At 39.9% G+C, this 25,059-nt stretch overlaps 6 protein-coding genes, 1 long non-coding RNA gene and 3 pseudogenes across 13 annotated transcripts; 5 read left to right on the forward strand and 5 right to left on the reverse strand.

Annotated features, from left to right (window-relative positions):
* Window positions 1-563: 563 nt before the first annotated feature.
* Window positions 564-1,919, forward strand: LOC17886754 (annotated as a pseudogene).
* A 2,566-nt stretch (window positions 1,920-4,485) lies between these two features.
* LOC111830425 lies at window positions 4,486-6,461 on the reverse strand (annotated as a pseudogene).
* A 79-nt stretch (window positions 6,462-6,540) lies between these two features.
* LOC111830475 lies at window positions 6,541-8,265 on the reverse strand (annotated as a pseudogene).
* On the reverse strand, window positions 8,159-11,547 carry LOC17886038 (putative pentatricopeptide repeat-containing protein At2g01510). 5 transcript variants are annotated; one of them, XM_023782370.1, is made up of 5 exons: window positions 10,936-11,547; window positions 10,626-10,838; window positions 8,620-10,446; window positions 8,361-8,486; window positions 8,169-8,258 (listed from the first exon to the last, which is right to left on the reverse strand). In XM_023782370.1, the coding sequence occupies exons 1-3, from the start codon at window positions 11,434-11,436 to the stop codon at window positions 8,953-8,955; spliced, it is 2,208 nt and encodes a 735-aa protein (XP_023638138.1). In that variant the 5' UTR covers window positions 11,437-11,547; the 3' UTR covers window positions 8,169-8,258; window positions 8,361-8,486; window positions 8,620-8,952. The 5 variants fall into 5 exon arrangements, with proteins under 5 accessions (XP_023638136.1, XP_023638137.1, XP_023638138.1 ...); XM_023782368.1 differs by having other exon boundaries at window positions 8,159-8,253; window positions 8,620-11,547; XM_023782369.1 differs by having other exon boundaries at window positions 8,164-8,253; window positions 8,345-8,486; window positions 8,620-11,547.
* A 1,992-nt stretch (window positions 11,548-13,539) lies between these two features.
* On the reverse strand, window positions 13,540-15,635 carry LOC111830561. Of its 3 annotated transcripts, none has more exons than XR_002833971.1 (6): window positions 15,356-15,629; window positions 14,967-15,046; window positions 14,830-14,881; window positions 14,495-14,649; window positions 14,330-14,423; window positions 13,540-13,951 (listed from the first exon to the last, which is right to left on the reverse strand). It is a non-coding gene; the product is annotated as an uncharacterized LOC111830561 (long non-coding RNA). The 3 variants fall into 3 exon arrangements; XR_002833972.1 differs by lacking the exon at window positions 13,540-13,951 and adding an exon at window positions 15,130-15,269 and having other exon boundaries at window positions 14,163-14,423; window positions 15,356-15,635; XR_002833970.1 differs by lacking the exon at window positions 13,540-13,951 and having other exon boundaries at window positions 14,163-14,423; window positions 15,356-15,626.
* A 124-nt stretch (window positions 15,636-15,759) lies between these two features.
* Window positions 15,760-17,984, forward strand: LOC17886662 (myb family transcription factor PHL7). The gene is made up of 7 exons (XM_006291556.2): window positions 15,760-15,927; window positions 16,283-16,405; window positions 16,625-16,701; window positions 16,829-16,871; window positions 16,955-17,012; window positions 17,099-17,168; window positions 17,290-17,984. The coding sequence occupies exons 2-7, from the start codon at window positions 16,288-16,290 to the stop codon at window positions 17,782-17,784; spliced, it is 861 nt and encodes a 286-aa protein (XP_006291618.1). The 5' UTR covers window positions 15,760-15,927; window positions 16,283-16,287; the 3' UTR covers window positions 17,785-17,984.
* A 330-nt stretch (window positions 17,985-18,314) lies between these two features.
* On the reverse strand, window positions 18,315-19,386 carry LOC17885304. Its single transcript, XM_006292772.2, has 5 exons — window positions 19,137-19,386; window positions 18,968-19,036; window positions 18,804-18,879; window positions 18,657-18,721; window positions 18,315-18,564 (listed from the first exon to the last, which is right to left on the reverse strand). Exons 1-5 carry the CDS (start codon window positions 19,308-19,310, stop codon window positions 18,487-18,489), a joined length of 462 nt encoding a protein of 153 aa, XP_006292834.1. The 5' UTR covers window positions 19,311-19,386; the 3' UTR covers window positions 18,315-18,486.
* A 48-nt stretch (window positions 19,387-19,434) lies between these two features.
* On the forward strand, window positions 19,435-21,845 carry LOC17886110 (transmembrane protein 87A). The gene is made up of 5 exons (XM_023783013.1): window positions 19,435-19,711; window positions 19,792-20,710; window positions 20,825-20,920; window positions 21,093-21,229; window positions 21,450-21,845. The coding sequence occupies exons 1-5, from the start codon at window positions 19,527-19,529 to the stop codon at window positions 21,598-21,600; spliced, it is 1,488 nt and encodes a 495-aa protein (XP_023638781.1). The 5' UTR covers window positions 19,435-19,526; the 3' UTR covers window positions 21,601-21,845.
* An 88-nt stretch (window positions 21,846-21,933) lies between these two features.
* On the forward strand, window positions 21,934-23,742 carry LOC111830570 (NDR1/HIN1-like protein 10). Its single transcript, XM_023783014.1, has 2 exons — window positions 21,934-22,858; window positions 23,342-23,742. Exons 1-2 carry the CDS (start codon window positions 22,226-22,228, stop codon window positions 23,426-23,428), a joined length of 720 nt encoding a protein of 239 aa, XP_023638782.1. The 5' UTR covers window positions 21,934-22,225; the 3' UTR covers window positions 23,429-23,742.
* Window positions 23,743-24,098: 356 nt separating this feature from the next.
* On the forward strand, window positions 24,099-24,957 carry LOC111830401. The gene is made up of 3 exons (XM_023782086.1): window positions 24,099-24,344; window positions 24,490-24,586; window positions 24,689-24,957. The coding sequence occupies exons 1-3, from the start codon at window positions 24,176-24,178 to the stop codon at window positions 24,714-24,716; spliced, it is 294 nt and encodes a 97-aa protein (XP_023637854.1). The 5' UTR covers window positions 24,099-24,175; the 3' UTR covers window positions 24,717-24,957.
* The last annotated feature ends 102 nt before the right edge of the window (window positions 24,958-25,059 follow it).

Raw genomic sequence — 25,059 nt, forward strand, 5'->3', positions numbered from 1 at the left:
CCCTAAATGAACAGTAACCCCTAAATGAACAGTAATTCTTAATACTCTAAACTATATATGTGAACAGTAATTCTTTAATCGTGAACAGTAATTTTTACCGTGAACAGTAATTCTTCAAACGTGAACAGTAGACCCTATATGTGAATAGTAATTCTTAAAACGTGAATAGTAAACCGTGAAAATTGAGTCACACTTATATTTCCCTCGTCATAGAACCGCAAATCAACATTTTGCCTTTTTTTTTCTTCATTCGGGTACCGTTTCGATCAAACAACTAAAACGCGCCCCCCACGCGCCCCCAATTTCTTTTCTCCCGAAGATCTTTTCTGCCTCAAATCCTTCTCCGTGTGTTTTGCCTCTCCGGTGTCTGGTTTCGACCGGCACTGTGAGAGGGCTCTTGGTTACTATTGTCTAGTTTCCACCCTTGCACTTGAAGACTTCAAAGGATTGTTTCGGTTCTGTTTCTCGTGGCGAGTGTTGAAGGTCCGCCGTGCGCGACCGTTCTCGGTGACTGAAATCTCACGACCTCTTCCTCCTTTACTTGTAGACGGTGTTGGATATAGGTGGAGGCTCAATTTTTCGGTCCTAGCGTCTCGCATTTCAAGCGGCGGAGCAAGCTTCCGTTTGTAGATCTATTCTAGTTCGCCTTCTTCCTGGTGTTTCTGGCTGTCGAGCAAGCTATCTCTGGTTTTGCCGTAGTGTCGCTTCTCTTCTTTGCCCAGACTCATTTTTTCCAAGATCTCTCTTGGTCTAACCGCCGCGTATTGGCCCGTGTCTGCCGGAGTTTTGGGTTTCTCTGTGTCGGGTTGTTCGCCTTGAGGACAGCTTACTCCCACACGCTTGAAGCCTCTGTCCACTCCGTGCGTGTCGATTTCGTGTGTCGGAGTTTGAATCGAGAAGCTTTCTTTGACTCTTTGGATGGTTTGCCATCCTAGGTTGGTGTTGTCCACCGATCTTTTGAGTCACTGATGCCTCAGCCTCTCCTTTCTAGCACTCCTTCGCATAGGTTTCAGAGCTTGGTCTCATTTGGATGCTTTTTGCGTCATTTTCTTCGTTGAGCCTTGACATTTTAGGAGAATCATGTCTCTGTTGGCACCTTCTGCTTGAGGACAATGGCAGAATTATTAAGAGCGTGTTTTCTTGTGGCTGGTCAAGCTCCTTCGTCGAATCAGATGCGTAATGGCTCCATTCTGTAGCTGCAACGGTGTTTGATAAGTTGAGGGTTTAGTTTCCGGTGGTAGCTAGCTCCCCTCTCCTTTTGAGAACTCTGTTTGTATTTCAATCCTTTGGTTTAGTTCAAGGCATGTTCTTTGTTGTGGCTCCCTGTTGTTCTGCTTTTGTTTGAAGATTGTGTTGCTTTGCGTTCTCGCCTCTTGCTTGCGTCTTCTTGTGCTGTAGAGGAGCTAGTAGGGCTAATGGCTTTTGGTGTGGTTGTAAAATGTGTTATTTTGCTCTGCTGACTTTGGGGAATGAACTTGGTAGAGGGAGCTTGCACCACTTGCTTAACTTGGCTTGTGAGGTTCCGTTTCTGAGAAAGCTCATGGATCGAAACAAAGAATTAATCTCACATGACGCAGAGAGAGTATGTGATCGATGATTTGGAGTTCTCACCGTTGACGGCTCGATCTCGGACCTCCTGCGAAAGGCTTCTACAACAAATTTTTGTCGTATCAAGGTGTTTACAATTTGCAATTGCCCTACTTCTTCTGCAACTCATCTGGGGAGGACAACAAAAAACGTCATCGCTTCATCTTGTTACCATAGCTTCATTGCTTGGTTGAGCAAATGGACCAAAATTTTGGTTTAATTACCGTCTTATGCTTCCATGTTTTTATCTTTTTTGCCATGGAACCATGTGTATAGGTTTCTAATCTTTTGATTGTAACCTAAACTATTTTCATTTTCAATGAAATATTTACCATTTAGCAAAAAAAAAAAAAATCAACATTTTGCAACGGTCTAATCCCTAATTCGTAAACAGTGAATAGTAAAACAATGAACAGTAATCCTAAAGCAATGAACAGTGAATAGTATATTCTAATTAAGCACATAATGTTTAGTAAATGAATAACCCCATAAGTTTTGTGGATCAAATTAGAATTTGACCTTATCTGTTTTAATTAACGAGGTCCATTTGTTGCTAAATAATCGGCTTAATCAATTTTGGTTTAGTAAATATTGCTCTACTTCTTGTTTCTGTCGTCCACAAAATAGTAGCAGAGCTTTGTTATTCAGTCTTTTTTATTAATAGGGATTGTCTACTAGTCTCTTTCTCGACTATTTGCCTCACCTCTATTATATTTGTATGTATGCTCCTTCGCGTGTTCATACTTTATTTAAATTATATTTGATGTGTCTTTAAAACCCTAGTAAGTACTTGGTAGTCGTTTAGAGTTTTGGACAAAGCAAAATCCTAAGATGTAAGGAGTAGGAGAAGAAAGAGCTCAAAAGATTCTTTGTTGTGGTCCCATGGTGCTCTTCAAGTACAAACACCTTACGTCCAATAGTGATTCAAATCAATGAGGATATTATACAGATAATTATTAGAGGGAGATTAATTAGGCTCAATCATAGGGATAAGATACAACCTTACGTTTTGCCAATTCTTCTTCAAAAGTGAGACGAGGAAGTTAACACTCATATGTATATTCTGGAAAAGCTGCTTCTCTTTCACGAAAAGGTTATCAACAACAACACCCATACATAGAACTTTCTTCAACTGAAACTTCAGAATGGCTCATTTACATTTGCTTTTAAAGACTCTTGGTGACTCACTAGCGTTGAAAATTTTCTTGTTCATCAATTAAGCCAAAAAGAAGAAAGCTCAGATAAAGAGCTCAAAAATGATGCAATATCATTTTTAATACTGGTTTGATATATATTTTCCTACACAGTTTACATCATCAGCAATTCAGCATCATCATCATTGTAATGATGCAACATCATGACAATTATACTTCAAATATCTAAGTAAATGTCTACGTTGAACCTCTTCATTGAATCTATTAGACAAGGTAATGAAGTTTTGTGTGTTTACGTGAAGCAGCACCTTTCATAGGTCAGCTAATTAAGAAGGTTGTCAAATAATTAACCTTAAAGCTTTCAAAGAATAAGTATATGGTTTCGGTTGTAGCTGGAACAAGTAGAAAGATCTACATGTTTAACAACTAATCTACTCTTATGCAAACCTGAATCTTCTGCCATAATAAGCAAAAACTCATAGTCTACTTTAAATAAGACCAAGGTAGATACTCATCTTCATCGTTTATTTGGTGACTCACTAGTGTTGAAAAAAAATTTGTTCATCAATCAAGCCAAAAAGAATAAAGTTCAGACAAAGAGCTCGAAAACGATAATATGATAATTATACTCCAAATATCTATGTGAATGTCTACGATGTATCTCTTCAATAAATCTATATGACAAGGTAATGAAGTTTTGTGGGTTTACCTAAAGCAGAACTCTCATATGGCAGTTAAGAAGGCTGTCAAAGAGTTAACGCTGAAGCTTAAGAATTAAGAGTCTGGTTTCGTTTGCAGCTAGAACCAAGTGGAAAGATCTGCATGTTTTACAACTGTTCTACTCAAATGCAAACCTGAATCTTCTGTCATAATAAGCAAACACTCATTGTCTACTTTAAATAAGAAGACACCCATCTTCAGCGTTTATTTGGTGACTCACTAGTGTTGAAAACTTTCTTGTTCATCAATCAAGCCAAAAAGAATAAATTTCACACAAAGAGCTCGAAAACGATAATATCATGACAATTATATTCCAAGTATCTATGTGAATGTCTGCGATGTACCTCTTCATTGAATATATATGATAAGGTAATGAAGTTTTGTGAGTTTACCTGTACCTTTCATATGGCAGTTAAGAAGCTGTAAAAGAATTAAAGTTGAAGATTTTTTAAAGAATTAGAGTCTGGTTTCAGTTGCAGCTGGAACCAAGTGGAAAGATCTACATGTTTTATAATCGTTCTACTCATATGCAACCTCAATCTTCTGCCATAATAGGCAAGCACTCTTTTTCTACTTTAAATAAGACCAAGGTAGATACTCGTCTTCATCGTTTATTTGTCATATAAAATCCAAAATTACCTCTAAGGTATGAAAAAATAATTCAAAATACATATAGATCAAGTACTTGGTATGTCTACCCATCTCTACTCTTTCTGGAAAATATTTCATGTGCCTCACGATAGATGAACTATCAAACATCACCTTGGGCCTAGTCAGCTTTCAGCCACGAAACCTTTGTTGTTTCTTTGTCGTCGCATGAATGGAAGGTCTTCTTCTCTAATGGTTAGAAATATGACCACCGTGATCCGTTCTCTTACGTCTCCTTCCAACAATAAAATCACAATCTCCGTCGTTGTCTTGTGAAGTTTCTTCAAATCATCGTGGACTTTTCTCTTTCTGTAATGTGACTTGGAAAGCCCAGACGTGGATTCTCCCTAGAACGTAGTGAATACAACAATCCAAATGGTACAGATCAAGAAATTCCTTGCTTTAAAAGAGAGACGAAGTATAAGAGAGAGGGAGCATCGAGAGAGAGAAAAGAATACAAACAAACTATAGTATGTTCCTGGCAGCAAATGTGTATGAAGTTCTAATTATGTCTCCCAACAAAGGGTTTATGGTTTTATCCTTGTACAAAGAAATGATGAGACATGAGTAAAATCCACCTTCATCTTTCACTTTCAGTTTGAGGGCTCCGGCTCCATTACTGGTGGTATGCAATCCACTTTATATCGAAGAGTCTTTGACAGCGGAAAGAAAAGACCCAGATGAATAAGATATTCACATTAATGAAAGCAATGGAAAAATGGAATGACAAAGGATACTAAATTTACTTTTGTCAGCCGCAAGATGTTTATATCACCCTACCTTTTTGAAGAAAGTTGAATATGAATTATCCCAAACAAGTTTGTAGTTTCCAGCCATTAGGGTAGAGAAGTTGCCCTGCAAAAATTAACCACAGAGGTTCCCCAACACAATTACCTTAGAGAACACAGCAACAACAATAACAAAAGTACCCCAAAAGCTTCCCCACAAAATGCACATGGGCACTCTCACCTGCTCAGCTTCAAACCGACGGTAAGGTAAGATCAGTTGAAATAAGAAAAATTCATTATCAAGCCCTCAGAAATTCACTTGACTGAATAGATATCTTATAGAGTGAGAAATCGAATGGATATTGCAAAGTATAACTACCGTATGGAAACTAATGACCAGACTCACAACTTTCTTGTAGAGACAGTGTGACTTTCTCAACATGCAATCCAAAACAATTATCATATATCGTAAAAGAACAAACAAGACATCCGTGATTCCAGAAAAAATCAGACGAGGGAAGCAAAACTGAGCAAGAAAAAGCAATCAAATGATTTAAGGTTTACAAATTGGGGAATCATATCACGGGTTCAAACATCAATACCATACTTATCTTGCCTTACATCAAGGAGAAATCCCAAGCAATATATGATTTTCGGATTCCACCATCAATGAGGCCTAGAGAAACAACAAGAACAAAACATCAAAACTCACACCAGACTCGAACACAATTACTTGTCATATGCATTGATTTTTTTTTCTTTGCCACCAGAAAATTTGAATGCCACACACACTACTGTTGTTAACACCACTTACACTTTTAGAACACAGCAATTCCAGATGGAACTAGTGTAAAGAAGAAAGCAAAACTTTCATTTTAATTAATACACAAAAGCATCTGAGGAGAACATATTACCTCATAGGTTCTCCCAGCTTGGACAATTATCTCCTTATACTCCTCATTGTCCCTAAGAAGTACAAACTCTTAGAGCTAGAAATTGTGAACTGAAGTTAGAATCTTGTGAATGATGGAAGCTAACCTTGAGCCCAATATTCCAGCTGTATCTGCTGAAGTGAAGAAGGGGGAATTGGCAAATACATCGCTGGAAAAACACAAAGTAAAATGTTAATGTTCTTCAATAGTGATAAAGCATGCCTAATGACGTCCAACCTAAGTAATGTTGGAACTGTGGATAAAAAAAATTAAACAAAACCGAATAAAACTGAAAATAAAATAATACAAACAATGAATTAGAAAGAATGTCTAATACTGTATTAAATTTGTCTTAAGATTAACGGGGATGCCTTTGCATGCCAGCAACAGTCTTAACAGATCAAAAATAGATTAGGAGACAAGGAAAACAATGGAGAACAAACCTAAAAAATAGACATAAACGTAATCGTCCTTAATTCTTAGAGAAATGTTCCAAAAGTGAAATTTTCCCCAATGTTGTGTTATCCAGAACATCAGTAGCAACCTACATTAGAAAGAACATATATCTACCCACGACCATGCCCATAGAAAAAAAGATGGTACCTGATAAATGTGACGAATCTTTCAAACTCAGATGTGTACACTATAGCAGCTTACGACAGGAGATTCATTTGGTCTCTACTCCTGTACATCGCACATATTATAAAACTTCATTACCTCTAAATGGGAAAGTTCATTGAGCACTTCAAGCTCGATGATTATTGACTTGAGTTCATTTAAGGAAACTTACATTAACAAACAATAAACCAAAACAAGGAAAATATTATCCAACTATCTTACAGTTTGAACTTTGAAGGTATCATATCTTTCCCACATAAATGTTAGCAAAACCCGAATTGCCATCACCATTTTTGTGAGACTGTATAGAGGGGGTCCATTACGTTCACGCTGTTATTGTTTTGAATTGAAGCAGGAACCTGGACATCAGGTCTGCCTAAGGGAACAGGCGGGTTTTGTTTGAAAGTACACTGCTGAGCTTCCTGCCATTGTTTTGCATCTGCAATTGCCTTGGTCAGTACCTCTGATTCAGAGAAGTATCGATCTTGGAACAAGAGTTGATTCCTGGCCAGCCAGAGACTCCAGAGGATCCAAGGCGTCAGTGGGTTAAGAGAGAGTCCCGTCGGGGGGAGACACACTAGGCTGCCCAAAAACTCAAGAAGAAGCTGCGGGGAGGATAGGACAGAGCTGTTTGGCTGTGATGGGAATGGTGCATGTCTCCAGACTTCTTTTGCAAACCTGCAATTTAGCATACAATGAAGCTCATCTTCAGGGGCACCTCACCTTATGCAGCCTGCAACTCCCAAGATTTCTCTCCTCGACAGATTTGACCCAACCGAGAGCCCTCCCGAAAACAAGCTTCCACAAAAACAAGTTCAGTTTAGGTTGGACTTTTGGTTTCCAGACTTCTTTTATATACAGTAGTTTAAACATGAAATTCTAAGGAAACTCCTATTTACTTGAAATCCCTAATTTTACTACAAGATTCTGTGAAAAATGATTATGGCTATGAGTAAATAATGAAACAACTAGTGAATTTTCTCACCGTGCAGCAGACTGTGTTTGAAGATCAATGCTTTCGATAACAATCGAAAGTACTAAGTGAGACCTTGAGTTTCCTGCATTCAGACTTGTTCCAGAAACATGGCGTCGTTCTGATCCCCGTTCAATAATCATTTGCAGCTCCTCCAAAGTGGTTATAGGTATAGTTGTCACATTCTCTACAAAGACCATACCCTGAGGAAATATTTTATGCATGATATAATACTTGTGTCTACAAAGTAGTTAAAGTAGATATATATCACAATACCTTTGAATCCTTTTTAATCTCTAATTTCAAGCGTCTTGCACTTTTTGGTAACAAAAGGTCTACAAGTGTGTCTTGATAAATTCCACCAAATAAACCTGCATAAGTTATTATAGTCATTAGATGCATAAATCTTTCATTGCATTATATATTAGGATAACAAATTACCTTGAGAAAATGAAAATCTGTTACTATCTCGCTTTAATATATTGAACAGTTCCTTTATCGCTTGAGGTGTGAGTCCAGGATTGTTCTCATGCCCATATATTGTGAAAGTTTTTCCGGAACCACTTTGACCATATGCAAAGATGCAGACGTTATACCATCTACAGCGGACTGTACCAAATACTGTTAAAGAGAAACGATATTAGTAACCACAACAAAATAGCTTAAAATCCATGGTAAAAGAGCAGAGTAACATATCAATATACCTTTGTGTCTTCAAATATATCATCTTGAGTAGCACGCATGTCAAATACGCGATCATATATGTGTTGCTTTCTTTTGTCATCTTTCCATGGATGTTCAACTGTAAACTCATCCACAGTTGCGAGCATTTGTTTTTCCCACTCTGAACTCTCTTTTTCATTTAGAGGTCTTATACGACAGTAAACTCTAATCTTCCCTTTCATATATACAATTCAATTTTAAAAAACATCAAAAACATTATAAATTTCAAGAAAACACGCCTATGAATCTTATTGTACATACTTGAGAATCATGTCACCTTCTATTGTATTATAGTATCTTTTCCTTAGAACTTGTTCTTCCTTATAAAGTATTCTAGCTCAGAAAGTTGGGCTCCTTGCATCTTCAAAATGGCAGCTGTTTGCTCATTTTTTTCTGTCAATGTCTTTAAAACATGAAATTGGAATGTAAGCCCCTCCATCTACTTAAATAAATTTATTGAACTAAATAGTGAAAATACGTTTTCAACAGAGAGAAGCAAAATTAAAACAATGAAGAAGACTAAAGAGTTCCAATACCTCGTTCATTTCTCTAAACTCCTCAAGCTCTTTCAAGCTACTCTGTAATAGCATCATGTCAGAATTCTTACTTTCAATCGCGGACTCAGCACTATCCAAGTCTTGACTCTTGAGTAATGACTTCAAGCTTATTTTCAAGTTCAGAGACTCGAAGCTTTAACACCTTTTTTTCTTGTTCATATCTCTTTTGATGAATTTCAACCTAAAATATTGATGTCAACGATACGCAAGCATTTGCAACTTCTCAATTACAGAATCTCAACCCCAATTTTAACGAAATAAAAAATGAATGATGCAGAAACTACTCTAGATCTTGGTTCTATGTATAGCGGGTCACCAGTAATCACCACAAGAACAGACCCCCTTACTAAAGTGATGGAATCTGCTTGAATCCCTTACAGTTATCTCCCTCTTTACAATCTTCGATATAAGTTTTATTGCAGCATGGCAATCCCTGCAGGCCCTCAAGTTTTTCATTACAACAATCGGACACCCTTCTGGTGTACTGATCAGAGCAAATGCGACAGCTAAACGTTCACTGTGGTACTTAAGAGACTCAATCTTCATCTGCTCATCTATGTCTTGTACTACGGAACTTGTGTCAGGTTTGTACCCTTCTCTCTCAATTTCAGCTGTCAATTCATTGATCTTCCTCACTATCTCATCACCTTTTGGGTGTGTATGGTCATTCGATGAGAACAGGTGAATCTTGTGATTCACTTCAACCCAGCTATAAGCCGGAACCTTTTTTATTCCGCGTTCGCGCATTGCCTTCTTCACATGCCTAACGCTTTCCCATTTCCCAGCTGCTGCATAGATGTTGGACATGCTTACATAAGCAGCAGCGTCCCTAAGCTTCTCCATACTGAAGAGCTTCTCTGCTGCTCTCTCAGCAAGGCTGTGATTCTTGTGAATCCGACATGAGTTCAGCACTGACGACCACATAATTTCATCTGCCTCAAAGGGCATTTCGTCCATCAACTTCTCTGCTTCAGTAAATCTTCCGTTTCTGCCAAGCAAATCCAACATGCATGCATAATGTTTCCTTGTTGGAGTTATCCCATAGATCGTAGACATTGCCTGAAAATATTCTGTTCCTTGTTCAACAAGTCCACAGTGACTACATGCAGTCAAGACGCCTAAGATGCTGACTGAATCTGGCTGGAGACCTGATTGCATCATCGTTGTGAACGCACCAATTGCTGCTTCTCCATCTCCGTTATCAGCGTATGCTGAAATCAAAGCATTCCAGGAAACTGCATTTCTATCAGGCATCTCTGCGAATACTTGAACTGCATCTTTGATAGAACCACATTTGGCGTACATATCAACCAAACCACTTCCGGAGAACACATTTTCCAAGTTCCCTGACCTGATTATGAATCCGTGGAGTTGTTTCCCCAGCAACAAAGAAGCGAAACTAGCGCAAGCTTTTAACACAGTAGCAAAAGTTGATTGGTCTGCTCGTAAATTAGCTCCTCGCATCTTGGTGAACAACTTAAGGCCAGCTTCATGAAGCCCTGTATGTACGAGACCTGAGATCAAGGCAGTCCAGGAAACAGTGCTCTGTTGTGATAAACTCTTGAAGATGAATTCAGCTTCCTTGAACATTTCACATCTTGCGTACATATCTACTAAAGAATTCCCGACATGAAGGATTGAATCAGCCGTTGCCAGAATGGCCTGGCAGTGAACTTGTCGGCCCATCTGCAAGGATGACAGGTTAGCTGCAATGCTCAGCACCGTCGCGAAAGGGAAGTTTCTGCGGTCAAACCCCATGCACTGCATTCCTCTGAACAATGTCAAGGATTTGTCGTATTTCTCAGCCTGTGAATAGCATGAGATGACCACATTGTAAGAAACAAAGTCAAACTCAGGCATTTCATTAAAAAAATTCCAAGTTTCAAGAACACAATCATGTTTGGAGTAGAAATCAAGAATTTGATTCCCAACAGAGGCATCCCTGGAAAAACCAGTAGTAAGTGACAGGCCATGGAGTTGCTGACCGAGAGGAAAATCGTGAAGCCCAACAACTGCCTTGAGAACCCCAGAAAATGTAAAATCTGAAGGCTTGTGACCAGACTGCCGCATTTGAAGAAAGAGATGAATGGCCTCCATGTACAAACCATGCTTCTCATACCCTGTAATAAGGGTGTTGAACGTGACAGAGTCCTTGTCAAGAATCTCCTCGAACACCAGATAGGCCAAATCGAGTCGCCCTATCTCACAGTAAGACTTAATCAGAACATTGCAGACAGTGAGAAAGAGGTTCGTATCAAAGCCTAACTTGATTGCAAAAGCATGAACTTGACCCACCACATCCTGGGGAACAGCATCAGTGCAGGCAGGTAAAAGAGTGGTAAAGGTCACGTAATCAGGCAGAGTACAAGAGCTGCACATCTGACGGAAGAGCTTGAAAGCTTCATGAAAGTGATCGTTCCGGGCGTACCACCCCATCAAGATAGTCCACGTCACAACAGTTCTATGGGGCATTGCGTCAAATAGGTCTCGGGCGCTGGAAAGATCACCCGTCTTGATGTACCCAGAAATCATGGTATTGGTGGAGACAGTGTTCTTGTGAGGCATTTCGTCGTACAGGTTGCGTGCAGCAGAGACTTGACCTCTCCTAAGAAGGTTCTCGACGATGAAATTGGAGCGACAAGTATCTGTGTCGAAGCCAGTTTTAATGATGCGAGCATCAATACGTGTGTCGAGATATAACGGCCGTGACGGTTGTCGGAGCTGCCGTAAAGTAGCAAAAGTTTTTGAGCGGACTTCATTAGCGTTAGCCTTAGCCTTGCAATAATAACGTTTCATTAAGTAAGCAGCCAAACTTGAAATTTTGTTTGGTTCTTCTTGTTGGAATTGGTTCCTTGATTGAACCTGCAACAAGCCAACAACAAAAAGAAATCAGTGAAGAAACAATTAAAGAAGAGCTTCAAGCGTAGAAGAAGAAGTTAATGAATGACAAAGAAGAAGAGGACACAAGTCAACAAGGAAGTTGGGCTTGTGTTTTGTAATAAGGTTGTAATGGGCTGCAGATGAGTTAAGGCCCAAATTAAGAAGTCTTTGTCTTGTTCAAAGAAAACTAAGCTAAACTAGAGTTGTAAGCGTAATGTGTCAGTTAGTGTCGTCTAGCTGAGTGTTCTCCAAACCTAATATTTGGGAGTATGGGTTGTGTAAGCGTAATATTTGGAGAAGTGAACCTAATATTTGGGAGTATGGGTTGTGTAAGACTCTCATGATTAAGGATTTAATGGTAAGGTGTTAAGAGTAGCACGGAGATAAACCACTATATGTATGTGTGTTGTGTAAGAATCATCCAAGTGATCTAAAGATTAACAATGTAGTGTTTGGAGGAAAGCAGTTCTCGTGTCTCTCTAGAACAAAGAAACCAAATATGTATGAGAGATAGAAAATCTAAAAGAGATCTAAGTATCTAACCATAAGAGATTAGAAGTGAAGATTCCAACATGGTAGCAAGCTATATGATCCAGAAGCCTACATCAAGAAGAAGTAAGGTGAGGCTGTGAGAGGGAGAAGATGTTGTGGACTGAAAACAGTCCATGAAAGTTACCTCTGAGGTGGAGGAAGAAGAGAGAAGAGACTGGCCGTAAGAAGAAGACGGCAAGAAAGAAAGATGGAGAAAGCCATCAAAGAAAGAAGGGAGCCGTAAGAAATGGCGGCAAAAAGAAAATGAAGAAAAGAAGAGAGGTGCGGACCTGAAGCTTGGTGAGAAAGAGACCATGAGGATCCAACCCTGACAAAAGAGAGATCTTCTGGAAAAGAGCAATGGAGACAACGGTGTGAAGATGATATCTTGTTGAAGACAATTTCTGTTCTTGTTTGATGCGTCTTGGTGAAGATGCTTGTTGAGGTGGAGAAAATGAGTGGTTTTTCAGCTGAAACAAGAAGGAGAAGCCAAGGTTAGAAGACCGAAGTAGAGGTGAAGAATCAAACAAACCAAGTCCGAAAAAAGCGGAGGTTGATGATTCAAGAGCTTCGTAAGCTAAGGTTAAAAACCTAAGTGAAGATTCAAAGAGCCCAAATATCCAAAGCTAAAGCCAAAGTGATGATTCAATGAACTAGAGGGCACAAACTGAAGATGGAAAAGAAGAAGAAGCTCACCTAAAGAAAAAGGGAGCAGCCGAGCAAGAGACGTGACTGTGGTCACGGAAAAGACGTGGCAGAGCTCATGGAGAAGACTATAGCAAAGAAAATCGCACAAAAATGGGGGATAAACTAAATTCCAGAAGATTCAGATTAAGAGAGAGAAGGAGAAGAGCCAAGTTACCAAAGGAAGTGGTGGTGGTTCGTTCGATTGACCGAATGGGGAGTGAAGCCTCAGTTTAGTCGAAGAGAAAAGCTTGAATGAAGTCTGAGAAGAATTGGTGGTGAATAAAGAGATGCTCGTCACTCGTCAGATATGAGGTGAGGGCTGGGAGTTAATACCGGTTATGATGTGGCAGTTGAAGACGGCGGTGAATCCCTTTAATAAAGAATTAATTGAATTCGGGGTGAGAAGTCAGAAAAAAACAGAGTATGGGGTGGTGGAGAATATTATAAAATTGATAGTTTGTATGATAATCTTACAGAATTTGGTATTTAATGCAATTATGAAATTTTATACTTGGATTTCACAAGAACCATACTTTTTTCCCTCTACTTTGTTTCCGAGTGTAATTTTAAACTCACCACTGCAGAACCATGGTGTAAAACCAGAACTTATGTTTACCAGTAGCCTCAGACCTTGCTCACATCTCAGATGGCTCTTGGGCATTCTTAAATCCATATGATTGCACAGATGAGATTATTTATTGACCTTATAAGTGTATCCATTAATTTATCCTACTGACGATCTTCTGTTCCCTTAAATCCAGGCATCAATCCAAAACTTACATACAATCCTGTGTAAGTTCTTATGGTAAAGAAGCTAGGGAATATAGAAGATGTTTTCAATATCGAATATATAGAACACGGTTATTTGATATCCTACCTTAATTGCAGCTGTAGGATTTTATCCCCAATATATCTAATAGACTCTCTAACTGAAGCCTTCCATGTCGTTGGAGGAACTTCAACAGCAGCAGACTGCAAAATTTCATACACGAGGACAGAGACCCGTTCCCAATATGCTGGCACTAAGGTCGGGTAACTGAGAGCCACAACTTCTTTGCACAATATCTGGATTGGATGTTAATTAAATACTAAATTAACATCCAAGCAGGCAAGCACACCAGTTTTATCATTTTTTAAAGGAAACCCCTCATTAATCCTGGCATGGAGAGACAATATAACTTTTGGCAACAATTCTCCTGGCATTCTCGAGTAACTGAAAATGATAACAAACATGATACATTAACCATGGTTTTTGGTGTGGGTAGTGTCAAGTAACTATGGTTTGTTTAGGAGTTCTCACAGCCTCCATCTATATAAGATGTCTAAGAGAATTAGGAGAGGATTATCGAGTTTGTGGATTAATTCAGGTGAGAGGGAGGAGCTCCATTAACAAAATCCTCAATTCTTTTTGTAATTCACTAAAGTATCTATGAAATTTCAGTTACTTGTATCAAAACATTAAAGAACGCATGAAAATCTCATACAAGATCCCAAGTAGTTGCAAATTTTAACCCAAAAAAATAACATCAGATAAACAGAGCTGCGTCTACACACAACACACGTATTCATGAAGCTTTCGCGATACACTTACATAAAGGTGGTAAATCTTAATCAAGAGCTGTTAAGGATTTAATCTAATTTGTCGCATATATAAATTCGTCGACTTAGGGAAGCAATAGGAGGACCTGCACGAAAACCATATATAAATAGCCAACTAAGAAGATAAAGGGTAAGAAAGTTTATATCGTTGAAGTACCTGTGTGGAGTTGCATCAGTATTAGACCAAGGGAATTGGAGAGGGGCATAAAAGATACATATTTGGTGGATTTCTTATAGTCTGCCACATAAAGGAAAATAGATGAAGGCCCATCCATGGCAACTGGCAAGAGCTGACGCAGACACAATCCATACCTAGACGTTGCAAAATAAAACAAAAAAAGTATTATCAGGATTCAGCATTCAGGAAGTTGAGCTAGAAAAATATCTATATATATATATTTCCTTAACAATAAAAGATATTGAGAAGGTGAAATTGGAGAACAGAATCGAAATATGAGCCTCAATGACTTTAAAATGGACAAGAGTAACCACCTTCAAATGAGGATCAAAAAGCAAGCAGGTCAATAGAGTAGCTTCAAATTTCCTGTTAATGATCTCAGAAACTTAAGGAGACAAAAAAATATATATCGATATGGTGACAAAAAGATGTTGTATGTAAAATTTCCCACCTTGTTTTGAGTACATCACTGGTTGGAAATAGAGTCATCCACTGAGTGGTAAATGGCTTTGAATCAGCCTGGCAGAGATCCTTTACAGGGGAATAAGAAATTGAATTAGTAATTGTCACGGGATGATATGATAACAAAAACTCAGACACAGAAAATGCTCTACCAAAGATGTCAAAGGAAAGAGCCATGGAATCCCATAAGCTATTATGTTCAGGCAGAGTAGGAGGGTTTTGTGTTGACAAACCATACGATGAAACTAAATCCTACTTGACTAGATGAATGTGGTACACAGCGGCCAAACGTCTTGGGAAGAAAGAAAAAGATTACGAAGAAGGTTAAAACAACGTGAGCAAGACAAAACCAACCAGAGAGTGAGAGGATATAATAACCTTAAAGTCTCGAAGCATTGGATCACGGGTTCGATTCTGGAGAAATATGCAGTGGAATAGAGTGAAGTCATGTGTCGGCGAAGATGAAACTCCAATACACAAGTAAAAGAGTGAAGACTTTAGTTGCAGAAGTACAGGAGCAGAAACACCGTGAGCAGAGACAGGTATATCAGTTTTCCATATCGGGGAACGAGGATGGAAGCAGCGGGTGAAGAGAGCAGCTGCAGAGTCGCTGTTCTAGCTGCTGACTTTGGACCACAGCCACCAGCTCAATATATATAGTGTTTGGGCCTTAAGATGGGTTTCGGCCCATAACTTCAGCTCCAGCCCACTAAAATAAAGAGGTAATAGTCAATGCTTGTAATTCGATCGAGCGATAAGAAGAAACAAAAGTCTATCTGGGACGACTGGAAGGTTTTTTTTTTTTTTTTTTTTTTCTGTCGAGGAGGACTCTGCTGCGTCGCCGCCCAGTACTAAATCAATCAATCGGGCTCAGTAAACACAAAATCTAAGCAAGTTCGGAAAATGGAGGGACGTCGTCTGATTCTGGTATAGATCCATCCACCCCACAGGTTCGTCGATTCCATAACCTTGGATTTTATTCAAACCCATGAGTCCGTGTGGTCCATGTCTCTGAACTTTGGTATCAACCATCATACGGCTCTCAAACCCAACCTGTGGTGGATCTGCCGGAGCTAAATCTTATACTTGACTTCACTGCTTTTACTTCCAAAGTTACATACTCTCGTGCTATTTCGGTATCTAATAATAACCAACCAAGTTTTCAATCAAATCAAATCGGTCATATGACGGTCTTGGAGAAATCTTTCTTTCTATTACTATCTCTCTCGCGATTATTTATTTTCTGAGTGACATTTTCTAGCTTTGCAACAACTTATTACGTTCCCTTCAACGTTTATATCTTAGCCCTGATGGAAGCTGACAACGGAGGCACCAATTCTAGTCATGCTTCCAAACAACGTTTGCGTTGGACGCATGAGCTACATGAACGCTTCGTTGATGCCGTTGCTCAACTTGGTGGCCCTGATAGTAAGTTTCCTTTTTCTTTCTGACATTCCTTCTTTTGTATTTACTCAGTATGGTAATTTAGTACCTCATCGATATCTGTGGTAATTTTATGCACAACAATATGATTAAATTGCTGCTTAAATTATCCTTGTATGCCAACATGTTTACTAGTCATGGGAGGAAAAACCTATCTGTTTGGTTTAGGGTTTCTAAATATATTTCTTCTTTTGGTTTCCAAAGGAGCTACACCCAAAGGCGTTCTTAGAGTGATGGGTGTACAAGGATTAACTATATATCATGTCAAGAGTCACTTACAGGTATTCTCAAATGATTACAGTGTGTTGCCTTTTGTCTCTTCTCTCTTTCTTTTATCTGTGTATGGTATATTGGTATGCATCCCCAGTTTCTTCCACTTATGTTTGCAATTGTGTTTTTTTTTGTCAGAAATATCGACTTGCAAAGTATCTTCCAGATTCGTCTGCTGAAGGTTGGGTGGACATTGATTTCCTTCTCTTTTTCTCATTCTCCCAGTTGCCTCTTTACCTGAAACTAGTATTTTCTCGTTTTCAGGGAAAAAAATTGATAAAAAAGAATCTGGAGATATGCTCTCTGGGTTGGACGGCTCGTCGTACGTGAAATTTCATTCTTTTAGTTGATTTGTGATGCTATTACCTGGTGGTTTAGATTAAGTGATCAGTAACTTTTCGATTACAGTGGAATGCAGATAACTGAAGCCCTCAAGTTGCAGATGGAAGTTCAGAAACGATTGCACGAGCAACTAGAAGTATGCTTCACCATACTTAAAAGAAAGAAAAAGCAAAACGAAATAATTAGTCAGAATTTCAGTGGGGCATTATTAGCCAGCTAATTTGCGTTACATCTGACATTCTTTGATGTATTTTTAGGTGCAAAGACAGCTGCAACTACGGATAGAAGCACAAGGGAAGTACTTGAAGAAGATAATTGAAGAGCAACAACGACTCAGTGGAGTACTTGGCGAACCATCAGCCCCAGTAATAGGCGAATCAGATCCTGCAACCCCTGCCCCAACCTCTGAGTCTCCCCTTCAAGACAAGTCTGGCAAGGAATGTGGACCAGACAAGAGCCTCTCAGTTGATGAGTCTCTTTCATCTTATCGGGAGCCTTTGACACCAGACTCGGGGTGTAACATTGGGTCTCAGGATGAGAGCGGAGGGGAAGAGAGATCATCAAAGAAGCCTAGGTTGGTGAGAAGCGCTGCTGGTTATACACCTGATATAGTAGTGGCACACCCCATACTAGAATCCGGCTTGAACGCTTCTTACCATCAGTCAGACCATACCCTCGCCTTTGACCATCCATCTACATCGCTGCTTGGGGCTGAAGATCGATTGGACAAGGTTTCAGGAGACGATCTATGAGTTGTATCACGTGGCATCTGTAGTAGAGTTTACCACATGTAGTGTTCTGTCTATCCTTGTCCCTATTAGTTAGCAGTTTCTCTAGTGAGGCGATCACAATTCTCTAATTCTAGACACTGCCACTAGCATGAACAATGAATATATATCGTGTTGTGCTGTAATTTGATAAACACAAAAGAAAATTACTCTTATTCCCAACACACTGCTTTCGTCTAAAGCTACTTTTATAAAAGCAGTAACGTATGAGTACACAGTTTTGATAAGTTGGAAAAGGAAACTAAGACAATCTCCAATGTATTTTTCTTTTTTCTTTTTTACCAAAACAAAATTGTATTTTCTATTTCTTTAACCAAAAAAAAAATGTATTTTTCTTCTTTTTTTCATAGTGTATGAGGTACCATCCTGGCAAAGTTGTATTTTCTATTTTTTGAATAATGCATTACCACATAGCTTCCAAGTTTGGGTGACGAAACAACAGGCCAAATTGACAATGAAGAGGAAGAAAACAAACACATTTGAAAGCCATGAAAAAGGAAGCAACTCTCTGAGTATGGAGAAGATATAATCTTATTATGTTAAGAACACTCATTCATGCCACTCGATCTTAGAAATGTTAGAATATGTTAGAATGATTCACAATTTTCGGCAGATAAATGGTAGGACACAAAGAGGAGAAACAAACTCAAGAAACATCTAAACTGGCTATGTTGCTCTTACAGGTTTTGGCATTGTGTAACCAAGATCAATCAGCTTTCTGATCAACAATTTCTCAGCTTTAGCCTACACAAACAAAAAAATGTGTATTATCTAAGTAAAACTTGTTTCTTTCTCAATTCTATAAGGCAATTAAAAAAAAAAACGAAAGAACGAACCTCGAGCAAGGGATTGTTCTTAGGGATGTTGCAAGCCAGTATTATATTGAGACCAGTCTTCAACACTAGAATACACAAGAAAACCAGAGAATTTATATCTGTATCATCAAGAAAGAGAAGGATTTGAAATTGCAGTCAAATTCTAACCTAATCTACGCGCAATGCCAGATCCAGTGTTATCAGATGAACCACCAAGTACTGAAGTAACACTCACTGTATTGCTCTGCCATAGAAACAAAACAAAAAAAAATCCCAATTTAGAACACTGAAAACCCTAATTGCCATGATATTGCAGCTGTTTAGAATCTCACCGGTCGTGTTGAAGCGGCGGCGTACAAATTCCCGAATTTGGCGGAGTTACAACCGAGCCATACATAAATCTACACAAAATTCCAAAATTAAACCAATATTTTAGTTCCGATAAAGAGCGAAGACATGAGAATTAGGTTACAAAGATCAAAGCAAGTTATTGGCGGGAACCTGTTTCGCGAGACGGATGATCTGGAACTGGATAGTGACATCATCGAAAACTTCAGTGAAGCACGAGACTTTTACACCGTCTCTATCACTGACTACGTCGCCGGAATCTTCGGTCTGGTCGGCGATGTTCACCTGAGAAACGGAGCGAAGAACTTGGTCGTATCCAGTCTCCATCGTCTCTGAAGTCCGAGAGAGAGAAAGAAAGTCTGGTCACCTCTTCTTCATTTTAGTGGGCCGGACCTGAAGTTATGGGGCAAACCCCATCTTAAGGCCCAAACATTATATTGAGCTGGTGGCTGTGGTCCAAAGTCAGCAGCTAGAACAGCGACTCTGCAGCTGCTTTCGTCTCCCGCTGCTTCCACTTCGCCGAGAGATCCTCGTTCCCCGATAATGGATTTGGGAAAACTGAGCCACCTGTCTCTGCTCTTGTGCCCACTTCTTCTATCTTTCCACTTTAAAATAGCAGGGGCCTCCGCCCACATCTACCCCTCGCAGCCCTTCCACGATGTCGGTAATTCTCTCCTCCTCTACGGTGGCAGCGAGGGCATCTTCGCCTCTTCCCGATCTTTCATCAGGTATCCCCTATCATTCATTCTCTTCGCACATTTTCGAGTCTCGTGCTGGATGTACGTCATCCTCCTCCTCACTGGTTCAGGTTTGAGAACATCACTCTCTGGAGGAAAATTACTGATCACCGCCACAGCAATGGGTTAGTCCAAGCAGTGATCTTTGAAGCCTCCGATCGTAACAGTATCGGTGGTTCAGCTTACGGGGGCCAAAGATCTATTTGCTGCACGCCAGATCTGGCCAAGCTTCAAGGTTGTAAGCAGGGTGAGATCATTAGGATTCCTTCTGCACATGACCCTAGATGGCCTATCCTCTTACGTGTCCGCTTCAAAGGAAAACGTCTGTCTGCTAAGATGGAAGACACTGAGATTCTAATCCGCAAGACTGGAATCTATAATCTATTATTCATATCGTGTGATCCACAACTCAAGGGCCTCCAAATGACGGGGAAGACTGTTTGGAAAAATCCCGACGGCTATCTTCCTGGTAGGATGGCTCCACTCATGCATTTCTATATCTATATGTCTCTCGCATATTTGTTGCTCAGTGCCGTCTGGTTCTTCCAGTATTTGAGGTTCCGGATGGATATATTGCCTCTTCAACATTGCATAACTGCGGTCCTTGTTCTCGGATTGCTTGAGATGGTCTTTTGGTACTTGGATTATGCAAATTTTAACAACACGGGGATGAGGCCTTTGGCCCTTACAACATGGGTTGTTACCATTGGTGCGTTCAGAAAGACTGTTTCCCGAATTCTCATACTCTGTGTTTCCATGGGATTTGGGGTTGTCAAATCCACTCTTGGTGGTCTCACTTCTAAAGTCCTCCTTGTTGGAGTTACTTACTTCATAGCTTCTGAGATGCTTGATATAGCTGAGCACGTTGGCATCATTGACGACATGTCTGGAAGATCAAAACTTTTTCTTGTCCTTCCTGACGCTTTCCTGGATGCATTTCTCATATTGTGGATATTTACCTCTCTTTCCAAAACATTGGAACAGTTACAGGTATTTCGTCTTTTCCAAATTAGCAACTCTGTGATCAGACACTGTAAGTTGTAAGGTTTTGTGGCAAGATTCATCAGACTAGCTATAAAATTCTTTATTATTTTTCTTGCGCAGTTGAAGAGGACCTCGGTGAAGTTGGAAATTTACCGCAAGTTCTCAAATGCTCTAGCTGTGATGGTTGTTGCCTCTGTTGCATGGATAGTGTATGAGGTACCATCCTGGGCAAACTCATTCTTGTATGATGCTGATTTAGTAAACTCAAATCTTACTTTTAAGGAGATTAACTGCTCAACTAAAACTGGCGTAGAATTTGAGCTAGGAAAAAAGAAGCTCATTCTTTCTTGGAATATACCCAGCTTTCCTGATGATTTGCCCCCTGCAGGTGTATTTCAAAGCAACAGATCCTTTTAATGAACGATGGCAGACTGCCTGGACTATAACTGCCTTCTGGGATGTTATTGCATTTGTGTTGCTATGTATTATTTGCTATCTCTGGACCCCCTCACAGAACTCCCAAAGGTATATTACATCAACTTAAAAGGTTTTGATACCTCTCCAGCATACCATCAAATAAACTTTTGTTTTGCGAGCTGAGAGTTACTTGCTAGAATGGAAACCGTTTAAGCTGAGCATGAGGTGCTAGTCTTGTGGGAAGTCCTGGCTGCACGCTAGTGTATTGGTCCAGTTTTGCGGTACCTGGATATGACAGGGATACTAACATGAAAATAATGATGGACAGATATGCGTATTCGGGAGACGTGGATGAAGACAACGAGGAAGCTCAATCTCTGACAGTGGGGAGGCAAGATGGTGACATCAGCTTAGTTAAACAAGAGAAGAATGCTGACTCGGACAGGGAAGAAGATGTTGAAGAAGATAAGAGAGAGTGAGGAGAGTCGGTAAAGAAACGGCTAGGCATCACTGTGCTTGATCATGAGCTGAGGGAAGTAGAGAAATATTAGCATGAGGTCGACTATAGCATAAAGCTACGACGTCGTAATACATATATGTGACAAAAAGATAGTAACTGTGTGTTGTATTTTTTTTTTGCTTTTTTGAAGTACAGATATATAAAAAATGTACTATATAAGCAAGCAGTCGATTTCTCCATCTGAGTAATGCAATTGGTTGTTTACTTTGCAGTATATACCCTTATCAAATATCCAACATCTGAGTCATCTAAGCCTTCTTTGTTGAGATCACCGCCTAGAATTTGTTAGAATCGCCTCCACAGGGAAAGAGAGGGTGAAATTTGCTTAAAATGCTGTAAAAACTAATTATATTTATCGGTGGTTGAAAACTTAAGATTGGTATATTGTGACTCTGAGCATTATTAATTCGTCAATACTGTCCGGACGCGGAAACAGGGTCGCTCGCTCTTTCTCTCTCTCTCTCTCTCTCTCTTTCTCTTGTTGTGAGCTGAGCTTCACCACCGCCAGTACAGATTACAGATTGCAGATTGAAGTGAGAGTGGGAAAGGGAGAGGGAGCTTCCTGCTTTCACTTATATATTATTATGCCGCCTCCTTCTAGTTCTAGTTCTAGTTTTAGAGCAGGTCTCAACGGCGAGATCGGACATGGTCGTCCTCCGATCGCTGCTCAGAGCCAGCAGCAGTATTACCGGAGCTACTCGTCGTCGTCGGCGTCGCTGAAGGGATGCTGCTGCTGCTTGTTTTTGCTGTTCGCGTTCCTAGCGTTGCTGGTACTGGCGGTGGTGCTCATAGTAATACTGGCGGTGAAGCCGAAGAAACCGCAGTTCGATCTGCAGCAAGTGGCAGTGGTGTACATGGGAATCTCCAACCCTAGCGCTGTTTTGGATCCAACCACGGCCTCCCTCTCCCTCACCATCCGGATGCTCTTCACTGCCGGCAACCCCAACAAGGTCGGAATCAGGTACGGCGAGTCTAGCTTCACGGTGATGTACAAAGGCATGCCACTGGGGAGGGCGACGGTGCCCGGATTCTACCAGGATGCGCACAGTACGAGGAACGTGGAGGCCACCATCTCCGTCGATAGAGTCAATCTTATGCAAGCCCACGCCGCCGATCTCGTCAGAGACGCTTCCTTGAACGACCGAGTGGACCTCACAGTCCGCGGAGACGTTGGCGCTAAGATCCGAGTCATGAATTTCGATTCACCGGGGGTTCAGGTTCTCCATCTTCTTCTTCCTTCTTTTCGCCACGATTCGTTTGCTCGGGGATCTGGCCTAGCTAGACTAGTGTGAACACTCTTGAAAAACCAACTTTTACTATTTACTATTTACTATTTACCACACACACAGAGTAGTTAAAAAAAAAAAAAGAAGGATTGCGGGTAAAAAATAAAAAATAATAATAATAAAGGAAAGAAAGTTGTTATTGTTAAGTTAATAGATTCCTTTATACCACTAGTCATGCTCTGTCCCCACTCTGCTTTCCTTTTCGCCTTTGCTTCTCCTTCACTTTTGATATTTTCTAGGATCCACGTACGTATGCGTATGCCACCACCTAAAAGCTAAATCATCTATGTACTGTATGTGTGTATCTATCTTGAGTTTTCACTGGTGTATTGATTAATACATGTATCATGTATGTACCTCTCTCTCTCTCATTTATATGTAGACTGATGCTTAAACGAACAATGCATTGCGCAGGTATCCGTGAACTGCGGGATAGGCATTAGTCCCAGAAAGCAAGCTCTCATTTACAAACAATGTGGCTTTGATGGCCTCAGCGTTTAATTCCAAACTGTAACATAATATTATATATATATTCCCACTGACCACTCCCAACCTGCGAGAGGAGCTGCAAAAAGATTACAAGATCCCAGCCAAACTGGTTAAGTAAAGAAATGGGAACAAGATCCATCCTTCCCCTGCTTCGCTTCTTTGGGAAATTTTGTTTGTACAAGCTAAATTTGCATTTCTTTACCAAAGTTACTAAATCACTCAGTAATTTACTCACGCTGCAATCCCTTGGCCAATCTAAGGAGCATTTGTTTCTGTTGATCAATTATATAACTATATATCATAGTGTTGTGTGTGATTTATGTGAAGTTTGTTCTGAAAAAACTCTGGCAGATCCACTCTTTGTGTTTGGTTGAATCGACGAGTGCATCACGTGCTGCTTCCTTACTTTATCAAAAAAATAAGATATCTAAGTTGAAATGAACTGCTCCAGAATTGACAGGTGTTATAGATGGCTTTTAATATTGATATCCTTGTTCCGTTACAATGCGATAATGGATGGCCTGGCATTCATTTGATGGTAACGGAATAAACAAAGCACTCTCAGAATACTAATAATTACTTGGCCAATATGCGACTTCTCTATCGACTATGTTGTATTAGTTTGGCTCTCTCCCTTTTCTTGCGTTGCATAAATCTTGAGGAGCTGTGTATGCTCGTAAGAGTTGTATAGTAAAATGGGATAGTTAGCTACATCTCCTAAACAGCCCTACATTGACAGCAAGTTGCTGCGTCATAATCATGAACGTATTATTGGCTAACGGGCCATTCCTTACTTTGGTTTGCTTATCTAACACTCCATGGTGTTACTCGAATGATCACAGGGCAGAAGAAGAAGCTGTTGATCAGGAAAGATACTTTGAGGAATCTTGCAAACCAAAATGTGTGAAGCCCCTACTTAAAATATCAGGTGAATGCAAATACATACAACTTGAGCTGTCATTACTCATAACTTTGATTTACTTTTGACCTAAGCGGGGTGATTGCTATTGGTGCTACTTATCTCACATGGCTTGGGCGCGGCTCAACTTTAACATATTTTTATTGTGGCTCAGGAGTGTGTCAAGACTCAAGAGGATCCAAGATGATGAATCTGGCCACAAACATTGAACTGGGCAGTATTTTCATTACTGGCACTGTGTTGCCAAATGTGTAATATTTTGATACAGGCCACAAATATTTTGATTAAAGTATTTGAGTAATGCTACACCTAGAGTTTCATTCTATGATGAAAATCGTATTGTTGATCTGCAGGTCGAACCTAAGCTGTTGGCGAAACTAAAAGGACAAGACAGCAAATTACTCCGTGTCTTGTTTTATTTCTTTTCCCGGGTTAAATAAAAAGGATGTGGATGCTGAACATTACTGCAAACCAGATTGCAGGGGCTCCCTGTCGGGGCTGTTTCTCTGGAAAACTGCGAATTCGATGTTTTCGTGGTTGCGGGAACATTTATGAGTTTCTCATTTATGCCTAATAATAACAAGAAGAAGAAGAAGAAAAAAGGAGAATCCGGTTCTATCTATCTTCTATAGGTCTAGTACATTCAACTGTTTGGTATGAAATCGTTGAATAATTAATTCAAAGCACGTTTGTGTTGATGGAGTCTACCATATATTTAGTAGGT

This window comes from Capsella rubella, unplaced genomic scaffold (assembly GCF_000375325.1).
Source record: "Capsella rubella cultivar Monte Gargano unplaced genomic scaffold, Caprub1_0 scaffold_5, whole genome shotgun sequence".
Classification (NCBI taxonomy): Eukaryota; Viridiplantae; Streptophyta; class Magnoliopsida; order Brassicales; family Brassicaceae; genus Capsella; species Capsella rubella.